This window comes from Camarhynchus parvulus, chromosome 4A (assembly GCF_901933205.1).
Source record: "Camarhynchus parvulus chromosome 4A, STF_HiC, whole genome shotgun sequence".
In the NCBI taxonomy this organism is placed as follows: Eukaryota; Metazoa; Chordata; class Aves; order Passeriformes; family Thraupidae; genus Camarhynchus; species Camarhynchus parvulus.
The window spans coordinates 6,422,050-6,445,488 of NC_044600.1; the positions used below are offsets into that span (position 1 = coordinate 6,422,050).

Below are 23,439 nucleotides of genomic sequence, written 5' to 3' on the forward strand. Positions count from 1 at the left end.
ATATTCATAACCAATGCTGTGGTATTTGCTGAGAGCTGGTGTGATCACTGCAGAAAAGGACTGAACAAGTAGCTTGCTGCAAAGTTGTTGAGAAAAATGGCTTCCAGATAGTTTTTCCTAAATTCAGTTTTCTTTACCTGTATTATTGGAATTTAAGAGGCTTCTGCAGTTACCTGTCAAAACTGCCAGGAGTTTAAGTGTATATTTATTGCAGGACTCCTCAGTAAGAATTTTTTAAAGTGCATCTGCTAGAGGGTAAAACAGAGGCTTTCTCTGAGTCCATCTAGTAATTTTTGGGTTTTACTAAACAGAAGGAATAACACATCAAGGGAAGGGATACAAAAAGGGACATACAACTTCAGCAGCACATTGCATAGGGTTGAAATGCACGCTTAGAACAGAAGCTTCATGGATGCTTTGCACTGGCTCTCAAGTAAAGGCTTAGCTAGATGGCCAGAATGTAAATATTATTTCTTTATTCCTTTTTCTCTAGTTTTTTTGTTGTCCTGCTCTACCGCAATTCCTTGTTACCACACATCCAAAAATGGAATATACATTGCATATTTCTGTCTATAAAAGCAAGCAGTGCCAATGCAAAGGAAATAAGCTTTCTGTTTTGAGGGATTTTTCATGGAAGCTCTTCTCCTTTCAAGTATTTTTAGAAATACTTCTTTTACCCAGTAATTAGGCTTATTTAGGAAATTCTGAGTGAAAGGGATTTGTTCCTTTATTACTGCATTTAGCTGAGTATGAAATTACTTAAATTACTGTATTTTCTATTGCAAACAAGCATAACAGTTCAAATAGGGATGTGCTGGCACACACTGTGCCATCTGTAACGTTTTTTTTACTCATTGGAGTGCATTTGGTAAAATCATGTGCTGCTACTACTACTACAACAATACCTTGATCAGGTGTAGTTACTGCCTTGTGTATCTGCCATTACCCCACCTAAAGGATCTCGGATTTTTTCAGTCAATCAGCTAAAAAAAAGCCCAAGAAAAAACTTAAGACAGACTGCAACAGTTGTTTTGAGCAAAAAAACTTTTTAGGGGTCTTGTCTAAAGAGGGTTGAAAAATAAAAAGCTAAAAACAAATAATCCAATGGCTCTCAGTTTTATTAAATAAGCAAAATTTTTATATATATAAACTATAACATATTTCATATTATTAAATAATTGTGCAAAACATTTACATAGAGCAGGAGGGGAACAGGTGACAGCCTATACTTCTTTTAGATTCTTGCAATTCTTTTAATACATTTACAAACTTTAAATACAGACCAAAATCAGCAATATTGTATAATGACTTAAAAGGCTAACCAAACACTGGCATAAGAATAATTTAAGTGATGGTGCAATTGTATTTTTCCAGTTGAAATATTGCAGGAAATACACTTAATGAGGGCTCTGTCACACAAACAAGCAATAGGTACATCAGAAGAGTGTGAAAGCTGAATGCTCACCATAGAGGTAACTGTGACAGATGCTTCAGATAAACTTTTGGCAAGTCAAGATCAAGTAATACTTCAACTTTGGAACAAAGTTCCACAGAAATGTTGCACGTTCCTTCCCCTTAGTGTGGAGTTTAAAAAATTACAATAATCCAATGTTTCTGTCTGTGGATTGATACAGATCAAGTATGCATACATGTCACCAAGTATTTTTAATTTTATTATTTGAACAAAATGCCAAAATGCATAATTTGGGACAAACTGGCATTAGAAGTATGTAGGGGGAAACTCACCTACTTTAGATGGTTTTGGTTTTGTCTGTTTTTTTTTTTCAATTAAGTTCCTTCTGCTTGTTCAAAGCAACCATACTCCACACCTATTTTTAACTTTACAGCTAAAGCATTTTTACAAAAGCTAAACAGATTCATGCTAGTAAATAAATTACATGCTGCAGCAACTAGAGCAGTGCCCACTTACCACTACAGAGATTTAAGAATACCACATACTGGTTTAACATCCATTTTCACTCATTTTGTCATTAAGACTTACATTATATTTGGGTCAACCAAAAAAACCCAAAGAGATTTATAAAATTTTACAACAATTAAACAGTAATGTTTAATTCTACAAATGAATAAAGCCAACTACTGCAGCTCAATATGACAACAACAGGACTAACAGCAGTGAAATCATGTACAATTTACTATATTACTGACATGTAATTCTTACAAAAAACATGAAATCATTTAGACTGACATCCCATAAAGCATTTGGTTTTTGATTTATGAATTTAAAGTTACACACTTTTAAGTGACAAATTATGTGAAAGTAATATAGCTGAAGATGAAAGAGAAGTAAATCAACTCCCAGAGAATGCTCTGGCCCCAGTAAAGCACTAAAATCTACTGCTCAACTCTTATCAACTGCAGTAGTCCATGATTTTACCTTCACACTTTTCCCCCCTCATCTAGAATTGTTTTTTCATGGATTTTATTAAAATATAGTTTCTAGAACTGTTCTTTTACAGTTTTAAAAACATTTAAATACCATGCTCTAAAAAAGAGCATTTATACAAAGTCTTATATTTACAATATAGACAGTTATGATCAGGTGTTAATAAGATCAACTCTTCCATGTAAGAAGAAATCCAAGCTTATGCGCTAAAGATTAATGAACGTGTCAGTGTCCTGAACTGTCTTGTAAACATAGCTGAAAACAGGTGTGGATGACCAAATTATCACTTAAAGTAGTTGATCAGGAAAGACTACATCACATAGAAAAGTTGCATTACCTCTAAGGAGGACCAAACAAGCACAAAATTTGCAGGTTATTTCCACAAGGCTGCATTGCCAATTCTGTAACTATGCATGAGAGATGCCAACAGCTTCTCAGAATAAGACAATTTGCCTCTGAAGTGCCTTAGGGAAATAGTGTGCTGGGTTTGTGTTCTCACAGCATTCCCATTGTTTAAAAAGGAATTCTTCCATCAGTAAAACAAAGGTTAGTGAAAATTAAAATGACTGGACAAATCCAACAAAAATGGATATCTCCATAAGCCACCCAGCGCTTCATACAGAAATCTCTGTTGAGTTTTCCACATTAGAAAACATCAAAATCACCCACTAATTCTCATCCTCTCTTAAAATAGCTTATCTTTATAAATGGAGAAAAATGGAACAAACATTTTTCTGCATACAAATATTTAATTCCATGCAAGATGGAAAACATGAGTGCACAATAAACTTCATCTCATACCTAAATAATTTATAAATTAATTGGTTAGAATAAAATAGGGTCTATAGCAATTACTGTTACATTTTAAACACATGCAGATGAGTTAACAGCAACATTTTTACATAAAGTTTAGTGCAAGAATGTATCTGCTTAATAAATAGACTGAAGATACCTATGTAATGCTTTGAGGTGTACACACAGTATTTGTGCACATAATAACCTGGTTCTGAAAAGTTGTCCCTGTTTGTCTATAAACTACAAGTGCCCATTTTAAATAAAAAAATCCATAATTATTCATGGGCTACTTCCCTGTGACACATGGTGTCACAAACATTGTGGTGAAAATGTAATACTGAAGTTAATCTAGAGATTATTTTTTTTATACACAGTTTTTATACAATCAAGAAAAAGAGATACAATTTGTATCAACAAACAAAAGGTCATTTCTGGTTATTTGAGGCATTGCTCTCAGCTGCTTATATCATGCAAGAGAAGAGAATAAGAATTAATTGCAAATTAAAAATATGAAATGTTTTTGAAAACTGGTCAAGAGTTAAATCTGTTTTCCCCCAGCTGTTATAAGTGTCTGAATAATTTTCCCCACTAACAGAGAGAATAACCAACTAATTAAAACTTAAGTTATTTTTAAGTACAGGATCACCTTCAAGTTACTTTGTTTCAGATACATAATGACATAGTCATTATATGCATCACCTGTACCAACACAAGAAAATTTATCCTGTGTGAAATGATACAGTTATCAAATGTCAATAAATTAACTGTAGTTGCACCCATAATCGTGGTTTCTTGTTGGTTCATTTGGTGGATTTTTTTATATGACAGGAACCTATTTTGCACGTAATAAAGAGCCCACAAGATATTCTGAATCAAACCAACCACTACAGTAACACAAGTGGAGGAAATGATAAACTTTGTTTCTCAGACAAACAGATAACTAGAAAGCAGCATGCAAGCCATTATCAAAACACCAGAAACAACCCTGACTGCAGCCTCACGTTCTGTGTGTTTCACAGTAAGAAACATTTAGGCAGTGTCACACCTTCTCATGAAGAAACAAAAGGCCATAAACCAGGCCTTCTCAACTTTCATGAAAAAAACTACAGTAGAAGTCAACAAGTCCTAGCTCGAGACATGTCGAGTTAGTCATGGTTCAAAATGTTGAAATATACAGTGGATTCAAAAAAGGGCGTACAGTCAGTGCAGCTTAAAAAAACCAATAAACGCCTCTTTTGGAGACATTTAGCTACAAAGGTTCCCACCCTGAGCAAGATACCAGTTGCGCAAACAATGCCACACAAAATTAGCTCACCTGTTGAAACAGGAACTCTAAAAGCCTTCACGAGGCAAACGCACACCTTAGCGTGGATGTGAAGAGCAAAAACCAGGACAGCTCTGCCACAAACCCAAACTGGAGCATCTCTTTTTAAGAAGCAGCCTTCCCCCTCCACCCTTTCTGAAGATGATCTTGTACAGCCACCTTGAATGTCAGGCTCACTCAAACACCTTCCTTGCTCCCAGAGGAAGGGCTGCAGTTACTGATGAACTTCCAGTTAACATCCAGTTTTTGCTGCTTCAAGTTGAGTAATCCAGTTTACATAATACTGACAATTTATTTTCAGCTTGTCTAGTTATTTGGGCCAGCAGCTGCTTACTGCACATTTGAGAGATTCTGGAGAGAAGCTACAGTTAAAGTTTCAGTTTACTGAATGGCACTCATGCCTTTACATTCTTTAATGTTTTGGTCCTAATTTAATAAAGTATTTGGCTTCTGTTGGATTGAGCCAACATATTGAACAATGTAATAATAGTTATTCAAACTCTTGAGGGACAGTTCTGAAATTTAAGTATCAACAACCATGTTGACATGGAAAATCTGAAATCAGTTTTTTCTTTTATAAACAATTTTAATTTTTAGCAAATTTACTTTTTCTTCACTACTTAAGATGCCACTAGGCAGTGTCAAATGACAAAGCTGAAACCCTAAAAGTCATCTTGGTGTGTATAGAGCATACTTTTAGAGGCCGATTAGGTATTTATAAGCAAATTTTAAGTGTACACTAATACATGCAATAAAATTGCTAACACTAATTTTGTAGTAACAGCTTTGAGACACTGATTGTGACATTATAGTTCTTAGTGAGCTATCCATGCAGCAAGGTATGCATTTCCTATAAAATACTATTAAAAATCCCTATATTTTAAAATCTTAAAATTTGCAATACAATCAACTTTTATATAGTGCCTCAGCATATATATGATTGCTACTGTGTACAGAACTTTATACTATCTTAGTAGAAAATATTTACAATAGATTGGCCTCTTCCTTCATGTAAGTTTTCCTTTGGGTCCTATGTGCTGTACAGGTTCATTTATCCAAAAGAGGCTGTACTGCTCTAACGCCCTGTTCTTAATTTGGCAACAATCATAGCTGCCAGCTGTTGTGCATCTGTCATGTGGGGATTCTTCTCCATCACAGAAAGGACAACACTTGGAGGGAAAATATTGCAGAGGTTCTTGTACGTTTGATACTGATGTTCTGGGATGATATGAGGTTCCCGTGGCTCACCACATATCCCAATCCAGGGATTTCTCCAGAGCTGTTCCATCTTCTCAGGCATGCTTCTAACCATGACAGGTTCATAACATGGCTGCATGAGGTTGTTACTCAGTGGGTAGGAGTGGTAAGTGTAGGAGTCTGATGCACAGGGCAGTGGATCCCAGCTGGCGTGCTGCTCCCGACACAGAGGTGGCCGTCTCTGCCTCGTGGGGTTACTCTCATAAAGCCGAGAGTCAGAAATGCTGTCCATTCTTGTCATCACCAAGGCACGGCTTGGTTGTGCAGTTGATGGATGAACGTTTTGAGGCACAGGGTATTCTCCTGGACAACTGGACCGTGCTCCAACAACTGGATGCTGGGCATGTAGGCCTAAGTGGGAAACTGACTGTTTGCGAAGGGATTGCTTAGGCTCTTCAGTTCCATAACTCTGACCTCTATTTAAGGCTTCATGGTAACCATGAGGGAAAGGCTGAAGACGATTTTTCGATGGCAGTCTGTGGCTCTTCACATTGTCTTCTGGACTGGCATCTGCTACACCCAGATACAAGTCATTGTAAGAGGAATAAGAATCATTACTTGTATGGCTTAAGCAATTGTCAGGACAGGGGCTTGAGTTTCTAGAATACATCCCCTGGTCCATATCAGCCCCGTAATAATCTGAGTTACGGATACTACTTATGCTTAAGTTGGAGAAATCACTGAGTAAGGAGTAATAGCCATGGTCCCCCAGTGACTCATATTTGGGATACTGGTCAATATAGCTAACTGAGGTGCCATGGCTATTGGTGACTAGTATAGGAGGATATTGCACACTGGACATATGTTCCAGTGAGGATTTCTGATGTACGAACTGTGAGGAACCTGGCACCGGACTGCTTGCAGAACGAGTATTTAATGCACCAGCTGCATGGCTTTTTGGTGGAGGGAGCGTTGGTACACTTAATGCAGAAACCAGAGACGGGACAGAGCTGGCCTCGGACTTCCGGGCTGCTGATAACTTTTCCTCAGGCTCCACAGCTACTGACCTAATGCTTGGATCTGACTGACGTTTTGGGGCAATGCGTTTCACTTCAGAACTGATTTCTCCTTTGGAGCTGGATGGCCCTGTGCCACATTTGGCCAAGGCTCCCTCACTCATAGTTTTCACAGCAGATAATTTGGCACTTATTCGAAGCTCATCCGCTACTGACCTTTGAGGCTGGTTTGCACGTTCTGGGTGGTAATATTTACATTTGTGCCCATAGGTGCACTTTTTACCTGAAAGAAAAGGGTTTTCAGGTTAAATAAATCAAAAAACTCATTAATACCACCAGTTGCTATCTTTTTTCTTTACATCTTTCACCACTTTGCAATAGTAGTATTTCTATATTAAACCTCTAAGGATAATGATGTAATTTATATATACAGGCAGTCACAGACTCTGCTGCCAGCATCCATGTCTATCTGCATCAAAGGCAAGACACACAATTTTTTTTCCTACTGACTTATGATTTCAATCATGACAACATACACACAGTGCTATAAAAACAAATCAGCTTTAAGACAGTTTTATAAATTACAAATCTCCCTCAAATACAAACCAGAATAAAATAGCAAAAAGCTGTATTATGCACAAGGTGTATCTCATAATCCTCAATTTTCTGCTACACTGTTTTTATAAATATATGCATGAGGGGTATAAAAGCGACATTGTGCTTGGATGGCAACACGAAAAGTGGTACATTTTGTTCTGATAATGACAAGATGTTAATTGCTTGCTTCACCTACCTTTAAATGCAACAAATCAATCTGACTTGGGCACTTACCATAAGGACACGGTTGTTTCTTATGTTCAGGAATAACTGGCCTTTTTCTTAAAAAATTTTCAAGGCTTGGACCATGACGTCCTAAAGGATCATCTGGAGGCATAAATCTAAGGGAAAAGAAATTAAACATGACCAGTTTTTCCTGAGAATGCTGAATCAGCAAATTCATTTACTTTTGAAGAAAAAACCCATACTTGTCATTCACAAAAGAATACATTAGCAGCCGCTCCTCTATGAACTTCTTCCATTCTGGTTTTTCATTCTGAAGATCCCGATAGTTATCATTGGACACAATGATGCCATCTGAGTCGAAAGCAAGTTTTACTATGAATCGATCATCATAGCAAACTACTCTTCTTCCCTGAACTCTTCGAGATGGGGTAAAAACAAGAATTTTTTCTTTCTCCAATTTACGTAAGATTTCTTGATCTGTAAAATAATTTTAGTTAAGCAGTTTTTAGAAACTTTTTAAAAGAAAGAAATGCAACCTTTGTCTTATGAAAATTCTTGCCTTTTTTGTCTGACAAAGTATCTTGTAATTATATTCATACACAGACCTCATTATGATTAAAAAACACCTGGATGTGGATTTTATTTCTGAGGTTTCAATGCACTGAGTAAATATTCAGTATTTGAACTTCATAACCACTCTGTAGCCATGTACCTTTACTCAGTCTTCCTGAACATGTCAGAAATTCAGGTGTTACTGTATTACAATAGCCTTGTTAGCCTAGAGTAAAATGCAAGGTAAAAACACATGGTGCCTTTTCAGTGTTCAGGATAACCCTACTAACCGAGTCCCTGGCCTGTTACTACTTATTTCATGCTCACCCAGCAAATAAGACTCAGTTCCTGTATGCTCAACAACGTCTGCGAATGAGAAAAATTCAACTGCTGCTTCTCAACAGTGTTGAAACCATCCAATAATATTACAAACCCCACATTATTGTTAACACATGCAGATATTTAAATGCTTATTTCCTAACCAATGAAACTGTAGTGTTTTCAAACAAACAGTTGAGTGCAACATCATCATCACCATATCCACAGCCCAGTACTAGGACCCATCAGAAACATGAAAGAAAATCTTGGTGTTACCTGTAATTGGTGCATCAGGTCGAGACTGTTCTTTTCTCCATGCAGGTACAAACACAGTGATGTCTTTATGTCCTTTTTCCAAAAACCAATCAACAGCTAGTTGAATTCCCCGGCAGGAAAATCCTTCTTTGTTCCCATGGCTGAAGAACATGCAAGTTTTAGAAACAGCAAGGACAAAAGTTACATTTGGTTTTGGTTTTTGTTGTGGTGGTTTGGTTGTTTTTTTCTTCTAAAGCTGCCATGGTCAAAGGATATAAGGAAAACAAAGTCTGTAAAGTTTTATTAGGCCTCCTTACATAATTGGAAAAAGACAACTGTACTGAGCTATTAGCTGTCAGATTACAGCAACAATGCTACTTAAAAAGTCTATAAATTATGAAATTTTCTATCCCCAGAGCAAACGCAAGTAAACATGAAGTTTTTCCTTTTTTTTCATTTTATTAGCTGACCTAATGAAAAATATCACTTTCCCTGACAAACTGAGTTCACCTTAAGTAGCACCATAAAATGCTATCACAAAGAGGAATGAACAATGCTGACTGCCATGGGTGATAAGTGCTTTTAAACATCTATATTAATAAAATACTTTCCTCTGATACTAAATGTTCTTCACTTTTATTAGAACTTCTTCTAGGAAAGAAGTAATTGTGTAAAAGTTGTTGAAGTCCCATCCCCATCAAAAATTTGTTTTCTGAAACTCAAAGGAGTCTCTAAAACAGCACACAACTCCCTCATTAAAAAATCATGCTTACTCAGTGATAAACAAATTATTGGCTAGCTGAACTTTGTACTCTACAGACATGATCAAAAGTGGCATGGGACAGGTGTCTCTTGGATTAGTGTTAACCTAAGCAGCCAAGTGTACATAGAATATCCTGAGTCACAAGGGGCAAGCAGCGTAGCCATGCTGGTCAGCAGGTTTAGCTGACAAAAGATTTGAGGTGAGAACCTGGATTTAAAATGAGGGCAGGGGAACTGGAATATAGATTACATATAAAGGAGTGACAGCATAATTAAAAGCCTTGACTAAAGAGTCCATAAAATAGATGTATTATCAGTGTAATAGTCTACATGACTTAAAATGACTTTGCCACCAGTATTTTTTTTAATATTTTAGTGATTTATTATTTTCAAATATTGTGACAGGAACACCCACCTCATAGCGACATTGCTTCCATCAATGACAATTGGCCTCAAGTTATCACTGTTATCCACCACTTCATCTTCCAGTGACAATTCAGGGCTTGCTATTTCCTTTGGGCAAGGGCCTCTTGACACCAGAGTACCAGTGCTACTGCTGGCAGTGCTTTGTCCCTCTGATTCACTTTTGTTGCCAAGTCTCACAAGCTCTGCTAGAACATCATTGATGAGCGCATCCGCTCCCAACTTATTCAGTACAGCCTGGATCTGATCTCCTGCATACCCAAGCTTTAAAGCAAAATCCATTTTAGCTTGGTATTCCTTGTCCAAATTTGTTTTGCATTCATCTAGCTTCAAGTCTTGTGTGATACTACTCTGTGAAAAACTTGGGCGATCCAGGCATGGGGACCGGCAGAGCGGCCGATGCGGTTTGGTGGAAACCTCCTTTTCTCTCCACTGAGCACTGCCTCTGAAGTATGGTTGCTCAGGCTCACTTTCTGAGCTCGTCCATTCCTCAGATTCAGCACTGCATTCCCCCGCATCTTGCTCCACATTTCTGTCTTCTCTGGAGTGCCTCTTCTCCATTTTCAGCTTCCCTACCATAGACCAGGCCGTCATCACGTTCAGCTTCCAGCCAGAGCGCTCAGTTCTCGTTCATTTCCAAAGCCACCTGGAATTCATGCCCAATTGCATCATGTTGGCCAATTAAAAGTTTACACAAGGCTGGAGCTAATTTGCCTTGCTTACTGTATTCTGGCATAAGCAACACCAACATGTAGTTCCTTAAAAAGAAAGAAAATAATATTTAAAATTAGGTTTTGATAAATTCTGCAAAATATTCAACTACAATGATTTTGTTTACAAGTCAGTAGATGTCCCCAGTCATTCACATTTCTATGTAAACTGATTATAATAAAGTATGTAATTACACTGTCTGTGTAATCACAAATAAGACTCTTTCCCTCCCTCAGTTACTCTACCTACAAAAAAAAGAACAATTCCCACACAATAAACATAGAACTGGAATGGATTATCTCAGTAATATCTAAAGATAAAACAGAAAAGGGTGAGCCACCATTTCCACTAGAAATGGTGTCTTCTACTCCAAGAACAGCCTGTCCACACTAGGAACAACTGTGCAGTGTTCCAGTATGCACAAAATTTAACACAAACCATTTCAGCCTCTTTCAGTAAGGATTTACTATCAGGACCAACAAGTTCACCTAGCAAAAATGTCCTCTGGAAAACAAAATCAACATTTAACAAAACAATATAAGCCACAAAAGAAAATTAAAAGCATCACCAATGTGCATATAAGTCAAAGCTTATTAATTTTAAGTTTTCATACCCTTTTAGTTTTAGGTAATAAGATGCAGAAAATCACTCACAGAAACTCACAGAATCATAGAACAGCCTCTTCACCATTTGTGAGAGGCCATCTCTAATTCCTTTGGGACAATTTACAGGTGTTTCCCTGCTGCTTCCCAGAGTGCTGGTGTTTCCTGGTTCCTCTCTGACTCTCAGAAGCACATCCCTTCCCCTGATGAATCTAGTTCAAAGCTCTTCTAGTAAGTCTTAGAAAGGTTTCTTTCTTGACCATTTCCCTACATTAAATGGTGGGTTTCTGTTGCCTATGGGAATATTTCAGAGAACAACAGGTCTAGAAGAGTGATAAAATTTAATAAGCAGCACCATAAAAATGTCAAAGGATTTCTGAGACAGGTGCATATTGGCCTAACAACAACCAAACCCCCTAAAATTGTCTCAAAGTGAAACTGAGATTGTTAACCTGTAAAACCTTTATACAGTAATATATAATAACCATAAACAGGCAAAACAGTAACATTCTACCAGACTGCACTGCAATTTACGCAAACAGAAATGTACACACACACACAGACAGCTGCTCAAAAGCCTAATTTCCTTAGGAAAATACTAATGACTCGTACCTTAAAAAAAACCCTAAAAGGTCAAGTTTTGAGTCAATCAGCATAATTTTTTAATAAAGAATAACCATACTTTTTCATGATCCAGGAGGATTTCTTCCAATTTAAAGAATTCTGTGGTAGTTTAAGTCCTTTATGCCATATGAAATAAAAACACAATTGCATTTGAATGGAAATTCCAATCCTGATTAGTTACATTTAAGTTAGACTTAAAAAACTTCTGTTCTTTCATGTTATTCATTCAAATAGTATCCCTCTAAATATTTAGGTATTATTTTTACAGTATTCTCTATTTTCATTCCAAGTGATTTTGCTCTCACATAGCACTAATAGCAGTATATTTACAACCCAAGTACTTGCCAACTTAGATGTATTAATAACTTGACCTGGAATGGATTTTAATTAGGTCTCATACATAACCTTGTACCTTGCCAACATTAAAAAAAAAGGATATAAAAAATTATTATAAAAGAAGGTTAAAATACAAGGTTATCAGCACACTGCACCCACAGCTTACAAAATATTGCAATGAAGAAATGCTGTACAATACACGTGGCAAGACTAATTTTTTTCAAATTATTGAGACTGTACTGCTTTGGCACTGGACAAAGAACAACATGATTCTGTTCATCCAAATTTAAAGAGCTCCATTCTTCTTTCCCAGTGTCATCTCTCTAAGCACAATGCCACAAGAATTTGGCTTTTGTTAAACTTATCATCTTGAAACCTTCGTTTTCTCCCTGACCCTCACAATGCCTTTGATGCCTCCCCAGACTGTCCAAGCCATGTGCAATCACAGAACAGTTTTCCTCGCATCCCCACTGTGTACCACACTCCCTCTGCCTGTGAGATGGCCCAGGCAGCCCCAGGCTCAGGGTGACAGGTGTCACCCTGACAGCACAGTTACCTTCCCCCCCAAAGACAGCCAAATATGAACACACACTTAGAGGAAAGCAAGCTATTACAAATATCTAATTTAAAGCTATTACAGAAATACAGACACTGCAGCTTTAAAATTTTAATTCTCATGATGCTCGCTGCTAAGCAACCAACCAGGTTTCCTTCCTAAACACCTCTTTCAGCACAGTCACGAGCAACTAGTAGAACTGATAATGTGATTCAGAAAAAAGAGTCAGACAAAATCATGTCTATTTTGTTCATAAGGGCCCAAACTGAAAGCATGTCTTCAACTTTGATGGTATTAAAACAGAAAGAAAATATCTGCACGGTAATAAAGTACTGTAATATAAATGAACACTTGCAAATCATTCAACAATCACTATTCAAATGACAATGACTATTTCGAGCTAGTGCTAGAAATACTCTATTCAAAGCCTGTTCATTTCAGCAGGACCAACAGAAATTCAGGTAAAACAATGGACTGAACAGCTTCTTTTGGTCCCTTATGGCACTGCCTTTACCCGGACTCCCGGGTAAAGTGACGGCCCCGTGACGGACGGAGCAGAAGAGCGGCTCTGACAGAGCCCAGATGGCTCCTGCCATTGCCCCGGTAATGCCCAGGAGATGGGGCGGGAGAGCGGCCCTGGTAAGCGGCCCGGGACCGGGGCTGCCGCCATTGCCGCTTCCCCGCTCCGGTGCGGGGCAGCCACGGCCCGGCTCGCACCGCTCCCCAGGGAACAGGGAGCCTCACCCCCCTGGGCCGCACTGAGCCGAGGAAAAGGCAGAGTTGAGTCCCTCCAGGAAACTAATGTCACCTTTCTAGGCAAGAATGACTCTATCACAGTTTCCACAATAAAGAGTTTTGTTTTAGAGACCCGAGGGCCGCTGCGAGCAGCGCCACGGCCCAGGGCGGGGGTGCCCGCACTGCGCGGCTGTCCCCGGCCGTGCGGCGGGCAGCGAGCGCTCGATCTGTGTGTTAGACACTCAAAAGGGAAACACCTATGTAAACTGATAATAATAAAGCATATAAATTGCTCTGAATACTGAGCAGGTTCAGTCATCAAGAGCTCAAATACCATGAATTCACTGCATTTCACTACCATACATTGCATGTCACTTTAGAAAGAACCAAGTTGTCCTACCCTACTTGGTTACTTTCCTTTTCCTGTCCAAAGAAAAAAAAGTTGGTTTTCCGGCTCCCTTAAACCAAGCTATCAGTAAGCAGAGTCCTGTGTTAACAAATACCTTAGAATGGAAACTGAGCCAAGATACTGTTACTGCCTATGAAATGAGAATCTTCCTTCCAACCTTTAAAATATGAATTAGAAAAACGCTGGGTGATTTATCAGTTTTTATTTGCCAAAGGAATACTTTAATTTTAAGATGCTTAAAATGAATACATGTTCAAATAGTTCTTGTACTTTTTAATCTAATAAATGAGACATGGTCTAAAGAAAGATCTGAGCACAGATCCACAGCTCACTTGAACATTTAGAGACATGTATAGTAGCATTCACAGAATATGTGCTAAGCCAAGCAGCATTTTTAACAGAAAGTGTTAAAATGGCAGATCAGGCTTTTCAGTCCCTTGATAATTAGAGCCATATAAATGACAGCATTTTGATTCAGTTTAATGGATTTTTTTTCTTATCTTGCTATGCAATGTCAGTCTCAACACATTCCTGGGAAGTCTCAACACTGTCATTTTGATGAACAGAGAAACCTTAAATTTACACAAATCAAAGGCCTAATACTGTATAGTCTTTTATAAAGTGAAACTCAGTACAGTGTCAAGAAAAATATTTTTCTTTTTCTACTTATTATGGCTCCTCTGAAATAAAACGCTAATATACATTAAATGTAAAGTACTAGCTATTTACACTAGCAGTGAACACCTTGCCCTTAAAATTAATATTGAAACAGCAATTGAAAAATAGCCTGCCAGCTATGATTAGTAATAAATTTTATTTAGAAGCTTCTTATTTTCTGAGTCAATTGAGATAAAGTATTTTAAAAGAAAAACAAATTTGCCATTTCTGTTTCTCCATCTGTCTCTCCCCCTCCCTTAACCATCTTTGGAGAAGAACAATAAGGAATGTGACTTAGCACTCTTCTATTACAGAGGCAAAGGACAAAGGAAGATTTTCAGTGTTGACTCACTAGTTAAGATAAATGCAATTGTTACCACCACCCAACCCTGAAGAGGATGTTCTCCCTTGACAAATGCTGATGGAACAGTTGTAATAGTAGGAAAAGTTCAGCTGTTCAGAGAGGGCTGAATTTCAGGAATTCATGCACCAGAATATATAGAACGGGAAATTACTTCAGAAATACCACTAGGCTTTAGCTTTCTGATCTACAGTCTATATTGTAGGTCTTGTCTACACTGAACAGTGATGGAAAAAACCCACCCTAGGCACACACAAATAAACACAAATAGATACATAAACCTATATATACATATATATGTAAATTCTAATTCTGTCAGTGTATCACTCGATAAATTTCATGGATCAGTTCAGAAAAGTGAACTGGAGCTCTTGCTTCTCAAATGCTGCAAACACTTAAAAGTTTGGTAGTTGTCCTTCCTCACCAAGTTCTAGCCCACTGTTCCTGAAATCCTTTAACCACAGCTGGCTCAGTTTAAGAAAGTTATGAATGCTGTTTGAGAGCTATGGAAACGCAGGGTACCGCCAATGAAAGTAAATAAATAAAGGAAGCCCCTGAGTTAGCAGACCAAACATTTTCAAACATCATGAGAATATAATTGAGTGGGTATGAAAAACTAGATCCATGAAATCATGCCAAGGACTCTTCACCAAAACACATTATTAACTAGAACCTACTTGTTCCTGACTCTCCCTAGAGTATGAAGAAGCTGATGGGCTCATCATGACACTTGGAAAAGGGATTGGGTGGGAATTTTTTGAGGGAGGAATTTGTTTGTTTCTTAAACACAGACCAAGTTTACAGTACACCTCCAAAAAATAGCTGCAGTTGTGCAAAGGGGAACAACATCCTGCAACACAAAGGCAAGAAAGAACCATCATGACCGACATAAACATATAAGCATTGTCATGCAAAAAAGTAATTGTGCAAGTACCACCCTAAGGACCTAAGTTTCACATTTTCCTTTTCAACACTGCTGAATCAAGTTATTGGTGTCTGGCTAGATTACTGAACAGGAATCAGGGAGTGACAGTATCCTTCAGCAATGACAAGACAGCTGAATTAGATTCAAGAACCAGTCCTTACTTCCCTCACTGTGAAAAGTAATAAGCACAACTCTGCCTTTTAATGGTCTTTTTATTTCAGGAAAATTAGATTAAATACTACATTTCTAGTGATCATGACTTTAAAAAAATCCAACCCAAAACCTTAAGAACACCCCATATTTGCAACTGAGTTGCCAGACGTTTCAAATTTAGGTTTGGCTTTTTTTTTGGCTGACCTTGATGAAAACTTCCTCATTCAGATTAGCAGAAATTGTACTGAGTTACTATGTTATTACGCTCAACATCCCAATAACAAGCAAGAAACTGAACAAAAAAGCAGAGCACTTGGCTGCATCAGAAAAAAACCCCTAAGAAGGTGCTCAGAACTTCATTTTATTTTTTAGCTCTGCTCAAACTGTATATTTGTACATCACAAACACTAGGTGTTTGTCCTGCAAGATTGACAAGAGTATGACTAAACATTTGTGGCACCTTTTATAAAGGGTTCAGAAATTAACCTGGAGAACTTTTGGAAAATGCCAGGAACAGAAAAATATAAACCTACCAACAGACACCAGGGAAATGAGAACAAGCATTTTGATTAGCTCTAAGTTGGAGAAATCATGGCTATTTCTGAAAACCCAAAATAAAATATATGAAATACTAAGGTCACAGTAGATTTGGAACATTAAATAAAGCAATGTTTTCTTTGCTGTGCAAATATGTGATTAATCCTTTGGCCCAAATCTACAGTTTTTACTAAATCTAAACTTGCCAAGAAGTCATTTTGTTTTCATGACTACACGATTTAACTCAAACCACAAGACAGAAACAACACCATAGAACAGAGAACTTGGTAGGAAAGTATCCATTTTTACTGCACTCTTATCATATTGTGAAGTTTTGTTAAACTGAAAAATTGTTCTCAAAAACTACAGCAATACCTCAATGTTTGAGGCACTTCAAATTTACCTCAGCAAAGACTTTCAGTGATCACTGATATATGTATTGGAATACACACAAATGCAAGCTGTGTCTAGCATATCACATAGAGAACCTGAAATTGCTTGTGAAAGAGTCAACAGGAGAAGTTCAGGTTGGATAATAGGAAGAAGTTCTTCCCCCTGAGGGTGGGCACTGGAACAGGCTCCCAGTGCAGTGGGCATGGTGCCAAGCAATGGCTCAAGGAGCCTTGGGACAATGCTCTCAGGCACGTGGTGGGACTCCTGGGTGAAGGGCCAGGAGCTGGACTTTGATGATCCTTGTAGCTCCCTTCCAACTCAGTACATTCTATAATTCTGTGAACTACAAATCAAGTGTGAATGAAGAGAAATGCAAAAGTAGTATAAAATTTAAGCACCTTGCCTCAAACTTCATTGATTTTGTCATACTCATAAGTACAAATTCAAAGGGACAGGATGGACATAGCTGGAATTCTAAACAGAGGAAGCAGCATTTTAGTTCTTTCTTAAATTACATGATTCCTGTTTGAAGTTAACCCAACCTAGAAAGAACAGGTAGTGCTGAGCACAAGACAAGTATAAAGTACAGGCGTTCTGAGGGAAGAAAATTGAGTATTTCCATTGCATTAGGTATTTAATCGTTATTTCCTAAGACAGAAAAAAAAGTAAATAATTATACAGTAAACACACATTTAAAAACAGGTGTTCTAACAATTATATACAGTACCTTTTCCCACCAATTTTCCCTTTCTAATAATCTTAAGGAGCTACAGCTAGCATTATTGTCACTCAAAAGATCTGCTGTCCCTACTAAGGCAATATTTACACTTCAGTTGACAACATTACATAAAATGAGAGCAGACATGTAACTCCTAAAGCTTATTTGTGGGCAGTTCCTTTAAAGTGAGATGATTTATTTGGATCTATGACCAAAGGAATACACTAGTTCTCCTAATCCACATTCTGATAGGAGGCCATTTGGTGCTACCTACTCTGCAGATATAAATGACTCATTATTGCTCTGTGAAGGGAAAAAAAAGTTGTGATTGCAGCTAAGTCAAAGACACGTCAAGGATGTGATGCGTCTTAACTTACACCAATTCAATTTGTAATTGAATATTTAGAATACTACTCTGACAGACTAAACCAAATGTTCCTTTAACCAAAATTCTCATCCTAAAGCAGTCTCGAGAAACCTGAAAAACAAGGGGTGTTGTTTCTAAAGACCTCAATATACTGGATGGACCCTCACATGCTATGCCATCCAACAAGAGTTAGACTCACCTGTTAGGACAGAAGCTTTCTGATAAACTGAAAAAATCACTTCAGAAACTACCAAAAAAAATAGTCTGAAGCAGAGAAAGACACCTCATACAGTAAGTATCAAACAGTACCTTTATGGAAAGCAGCAAGAGGAGCTTGAAGGCATCTTGTGACTATATTTTCACTCCAGATACCTTGCTTTTGCAAAAACAAAGTCACTACATGGCTAATTAAGTCTGCAATAAGGATGGTGTTGGACTAAGTGATGTCCTGAAGGAAGTCCAACACAAACTAATTCTTTTTTGCTAAGATTCCTTTATTCATATGATGGCAACACTGTTCATTTCCAAGGTGAAGAAGCTGGAAAGCCATCATCAAGAAGACAAGACAGAAAGCCCACCACTCTGCTTTTGAAAATGAAAATGGCAAATCCCTATGCTCCAGCAACTTCATCACTCCATTTCTAAAGGGAGATCTACTCATGGACAAGACCTGAGGGAGGAAGGTTTTCTGGTGTGATGGATTATTTTGTTTTAGGGGGTGGAGTTTTTGTTCGTATTTTAAATCAATGTATTTAAACCTAGGAATCAGAAAAGGTAGAGACTGGGCAAAGAGCTGGAAACTAGTATTTGATCTTACAAAAAAAAGAAAAAGCATTGCCTCAGGGGGGCAATAGCATGTGGTTTTAGGTTGAAATTGTCAGACTTAGTTTTGACTTTATGTGATTTGCTGAGGTGTCTGTGGAGTCAGTAAAGGAGTGCATACTTCTTATGGATATCCTCACTAAACATAAGAGTCTAAACCTGTGGCTTTTACCTAATGTTGATACTCTGCCCCGTTACAGCATTCAATTAAAACTAGAAGTTGTGTCAGCTAATGAGAACAGATATTAATCTTGATGAGGTCTCTCTTCAGATGGAACAAATGCAGAAAGGGGCCTAAATTCTGACTGTGTAACAAACAGGCACCTTGGCCCATGATGGGATTTGTAAAACACTTTAGTTCTACTGTACAATGATTTCCTAATGAAATTCTAGAAGAGGCCTACAACAAACGATGTAAAGCCTAGGTTTTATTTTGACATGGTGAATCAATCTGCTTTCTAGCAAGCCATGTCAAAAATAACCCATAAAAGAAAATTACAATAGGTACCTTTACAAGTCAAAGATACTTAGCTGAAGTGCTTATTTAAATATAGAACTTATATATTTGAATCAAAATTGACAGCTAATGAAGATTTTTTTCTTATTATGGCCATGAAAAAATTGGTCACCTCAGAAGAACGAAACTACATCTCAGGAGATGTTATACTGCTCTGCACTTGCAAATGTGTTTCCTAACTGAAATATATCTAATGCAATTCTACATATTATGGCACCAGACAGCCTGGATCTGTAAAGGTGGTCATGGTATTCTTATTTCCAGATGAAATATCTGTGATACCATGAACATATCATATAAAATACAGCTTATCAACAAAAAGGGACAGTTCACAGGAAACTAAAAACACCCCACATTAACAGATGGCAAAGCATTTTAAAAATACCACTATTATGGCTCAAACAAGCTTTTCATTTACAATGTATAAAAAATAGCCTTTTACAATAAAATTACACACACAAAAAAATTGATATATTTAAAAGTATATCGCTGTCCAGCCATGAAAACATGGCTCTTCAAAGCCCTTTATGCCTAGCAGATTCCATGATGCAAACAAGGACAGCATTCTCAGGTATGTGTAGCATTACAGCCATTTGGTTTTTAATTTTTTTTCACATTATAAGATGGACAAATCAATATATCAAACTAATTTCAAATGTGGCAACACCTGGGAACTTTTTCCAAATTTATAAATTGCTTTTTTTCATCTTTCTGAGCCCTACTTTCATACCTGAACTTAGATGCTGCCTTCCTTATTCCCAAAAAGCCCCAGTGCTTCTGCTCTTGATTCAACCAGTAAAAAAGTGCAGGTGATAGAAGCAATTTGTTTTACTTCTACTATTCACAGATTTATAGTAGAATTATAAGTGTTCAATAAAATAACATTTCAGTTGCAAACCGTACAGTGGCTCAGAAAGTCAAAACCAGTAGAGGTCTACAATGGAATAATTTGCATTGGAAAAGGCTTCCAGAAAGATCAAAGAACAGAAAGCCAGAACTTACCTAATTTACAGCTGCTGACAGTAAGAATTTACTTTCTTACTAGTTTATCAGCATAAAATGTAATTGGTATCCCTTCATCCATCTTAACCCTTTTTATTGTCATTCTTTCCAAATAGTGAGTTTGGGTTAGGTTTAGATTTATCAGTTAGGTTTTCTTTTTTAAAATGCTTCTTATTTCGATCATTCAAATGAATTTGACTTATGAAGCTTTATGGATTGCTTCTATTAAAACTTGCTAAACATTAGATTATTTTAGAAGGCAAACAGATCCAGAAAATGTCAACAGTGACAGGACTGATATACAGAAAACATGTGACATTGGAGAAGAAATGACATATTCCAAAGGCAGCTAAATTACTCTATCTTTGAACATGACCTTGAAATTTCCACTAACCCATTTTTCCATTAAGAAGCAAAAATAATTTTATCAGTAGCACTAGCCAAATTTGTGAAATATACCTTCCAGTCCTACATACCATAGTTCAGCTACAACATTTGGCAAGCAAGATTTATCTTATCAACAAAGGATCCTTCCTATACAAAAAAGACTACTCAACAGGCTCTTCTATTTCAATAAACAACCATACCAAGCATAAGAAATCAGATGGACCTGGAATGCTGCATATTCCCAAGCACTCAGAACTAATGATCTGCATAATGGAAGTTCATAAATGACCAGCATTTTAATATGCCTCCTATTCTTACTTCCCATTTATGGCGACACATGCTAATCACTGCAACACACTGCGAGACTAAAACAAAAAAAGTAAAACAATATCAGACATATCTCAATAAACCCAAATAATTTAGATTCATATCTATCAGAAGACACAATATAGCTTTTGCTTCAATTTTGCTGTTTTGCTAGCCTGTGAAGGAAATGTCTCCTGTGAAATATAATTTCCAAATGATTTTATGACAATTACAAAAGCAGAAAAAATAACATTTTTAAATGAACCGATTAAAAAGTATCTCAAACCTCAAGCATGCTGCATGAGTGAGCAGCTCCTTATTCACAGGTGCATTATAGAGCAAAATGGAAGGATGCAAGTTGCAATCATCAGGTATCCTCTACAAAAGTAATTTCCTTATTTCACCACCTTTCTTCGTTAATGCAAGTTTCCTGCATTGTTCTTTTGTTCAGACACCGAACACCTTCTCAAACAGCGTGCTAACGCAGCCTTTGCAATCTCTCCTTGGAGCTTTCAATGACTAAATGACGGGGAATTTCCCGGCTCCGTACTCCAGTGCCCAGGCCGCTCCACCTGCCCTGCCACAACAGCCGGGGGCTCTGAGCGCGCTGCCGCAGCCGGGGCGAGGATGCTGCCGTGGGTCCCCGCCAAGGCCTGGCGTCCTTCGCCCAGCGTGCGGCTGCTGCGGGCCAGGCGGCAGCGACCAAGGGCAGCGGCCCCGCAGCGCGGAGGGACGCGCCACACCAGGCGGCCGCTGCTGCCGGTGCGCGAAGGGCGGCAGGGGCAGCCCCGGGAACACCCCGGGCAGCACCGGGAGCAGCCCCGGGCGGCGGCGCTGCCCGCGCTGTCCGCCCCCGGCAGCGGAGCGCGGTCGGACGGCCGCCCAAGGCCGCGCCGCTGCTGCCGCCGGGCCCGGGCCGCGCCCGACGAGCGGCAGGGGCGCCCCGCAGCCCCGCTCCCCCGCCGCGCGGACCCCGGGGAGGGGAGCGCTCCCGCCGGGCTCCGCCGCTCCCCCGCTCCGAGCCGCCCTCGGCACCCCCCGCCCCCGGCCGGGCCTCACCCGCTGCTGGCGCTATGGACACCGTCCGCGGCTCCCTGCGGGATCTGGCGGTGAAGAGGTGAAGGACGGCGGGGCTCGGCGCGGCCGCGGCACGGGCCCCACTCCGGCCGCTCCCGCCGCATGGAGGGGGAAGGGCTGGCCGGAGCGAGGGAGATGAGGGGGCGTGGAGGAGCAGAGCCAGGACGGGACGGGATGGGGAGGGATGGGGAAGTGCGGGCGCGGAGTTCAGCGCCGACGGGAGCGCGGGGGCCGCTGCCGCCGCCTCATCGCCGCCCGCGCCGCACCGGGCCCGCGCCGCCGCCGCCCGGCCGCCGTCGCCCGGCAACGCGCGCGCCCCCGCTGCCGCAGGCGCGCGGCTCCGCGCGGCGCCCCGCGCGCTCCCGACGCCAGCGCACGCGCAGCCTCTCGCTCGGTGGCGCGCGCCGGCCTCTCCTCCCCCTCCTGACGGCAGGGGGCGCTGCAGGCGGGAACGGGAACGGGAATCGGGAATCGGGAATCGGGAATCGGGAATGGGGACGGGGAACGGGGACGGAGATGGGAACGGGAACGGGAATGGGGACGGGGAACGGGACGGGAACGGGAATGGGGAACGGGAATGGGAATGGGGAACGGGGACGGGAACGGGGAACGGGGACTGGAATGGGAATGGAGAACGGGGACGGGAACGGGGAACGGGGACGGGAACGGGGAACGGGAACGGGAATGGGAATGGGGAACGGGAACTGGAATGGGGAACGGGGAACGGGGACTGGAACGGGCACCGGCAGCACCGGCTGACCGCTGGGGAGTAGCGAATCGCGGGGCCGAGGCGCGGGGTGGATGTATGGTCGGGCTCCGGAAGGGAACGGGAAAAGGGAGATGTGTCCCCTGGCGCTGTCCCCTCCGGCCGTCCCATCCCCTGCTGAAAGAGCAGGAGGAGGCTCGGGGAGGACAGAGGGGTGCCAGGCGGTTTTATTGCAATATCGTGTTCTCCCAGTTTTGCAGGTCACGGGGTTGGAGGATGAAATAAAGGACATGGCCAAATGCAGGTATATTAGGCATACCTTTGGGATGGGCCAAGATTAACATATGTGAGCACTTAAACCTTTACCTAGGCAGGATGCTCCGGCACAGGATTAATTTGCAATTACTTTAGGCTTTGTGTAAAACATTGATATTTAAGGACTAGATGTTTTGAAGATCTCAGGGCTAGCATGTAGTTGCTTCTATCAGTTTCAGTGTTGCTGTACCTTCAGAAAAGCTTCCAAAAGCTTTCTGAAACTGATACCAGCTTTCCCTTAACATATGAAATTGGGGTGACCCACTCATAGGAAAAAATCTGTAAAATATGAAGAGTATCTTTTGAAAGGTCAAGACCCCAATGGGATACAGAAAGAATCTATTTCCAGTTAAGAAACTCAGTAATTTAAAGTAAATTTCATGACTTGGAA

The 23,439-nt window shown here is 39.8% G+C and overlaps 1 protein-coding gene across 2 annotated transcripts; it reads right to left on the reverse strand.

The window, feature by feature from the left end:
• Positions 1 to 431: 431 nt before the first annotated feature.
• ZC3H12B (zinc finger CCCH-type containing 12B) lies at positions 432 to 22,294 on the reverse strand. 2 transcript variants are annotated; one of them, XM_030967407.1, is made up of 6 exons: positions 22,010 to 22,294; positions 9,825 to 10,590; positions 8,669 to 8,808; positions 7,765 to 7,999; positions 7,571 to 7,677; positions 432 to 7,022 (listed from the first exon to the last, which is right to left on the reverse strand). In XM_030967407.1, the coding sequence occupies exons 2-6, from the start codon at positions 10,424 to 10,426 to the stop codon at positions 5,602 to 5,604; spliced, it is 2,505 nt and encodes an 834-aa protein (XP_030823267.1). In that variant the 5' UTR covers positions 10,427 to 10,590; positions 22,010 to 22,294; the 3' UTR covers positions 432 to 5,601. The 2 variants fall into 2 exon arrangements, with proteins under 2 accessions (XP_030823267.1, XP_030823268.1); XM_030967408.1 differs by lacking the exon at positions 22,010 to 22,294 and adding an exon at positions 21,237 to 21,792.
• Positions 22,295 to 23,439: the final 1,145 nt, after the last annotated feature.

What these genes read in the sequence shown, in the direction of transcription:
- ZC3H12B (XM_030967407.1), bottom strand. Translation starts at nt 10,426, where the DNA reads ATGACGGCCTGGTCTATGGTAGGGAAGCTGAAAATGGAGAAGAGGCAC. An exon ending in GGAAGCAATGTCGCTATGAG is followed by an intron (nt 8,809 to 9,824) that starts GTGGGTGTTCCT and finishes CATGTTCTTCAG; the next exon opens with CCATGGGAACAAAGAAGGAT. An exon ending in ACCTGATGCACCAATTACAG is followed by an intron (nt 8,000 to 8,668) that starts GTAACACCAAGA and finishes ATTATTTTACAG; the next exon opens with ATCAAGAAATCTTACGTAAA.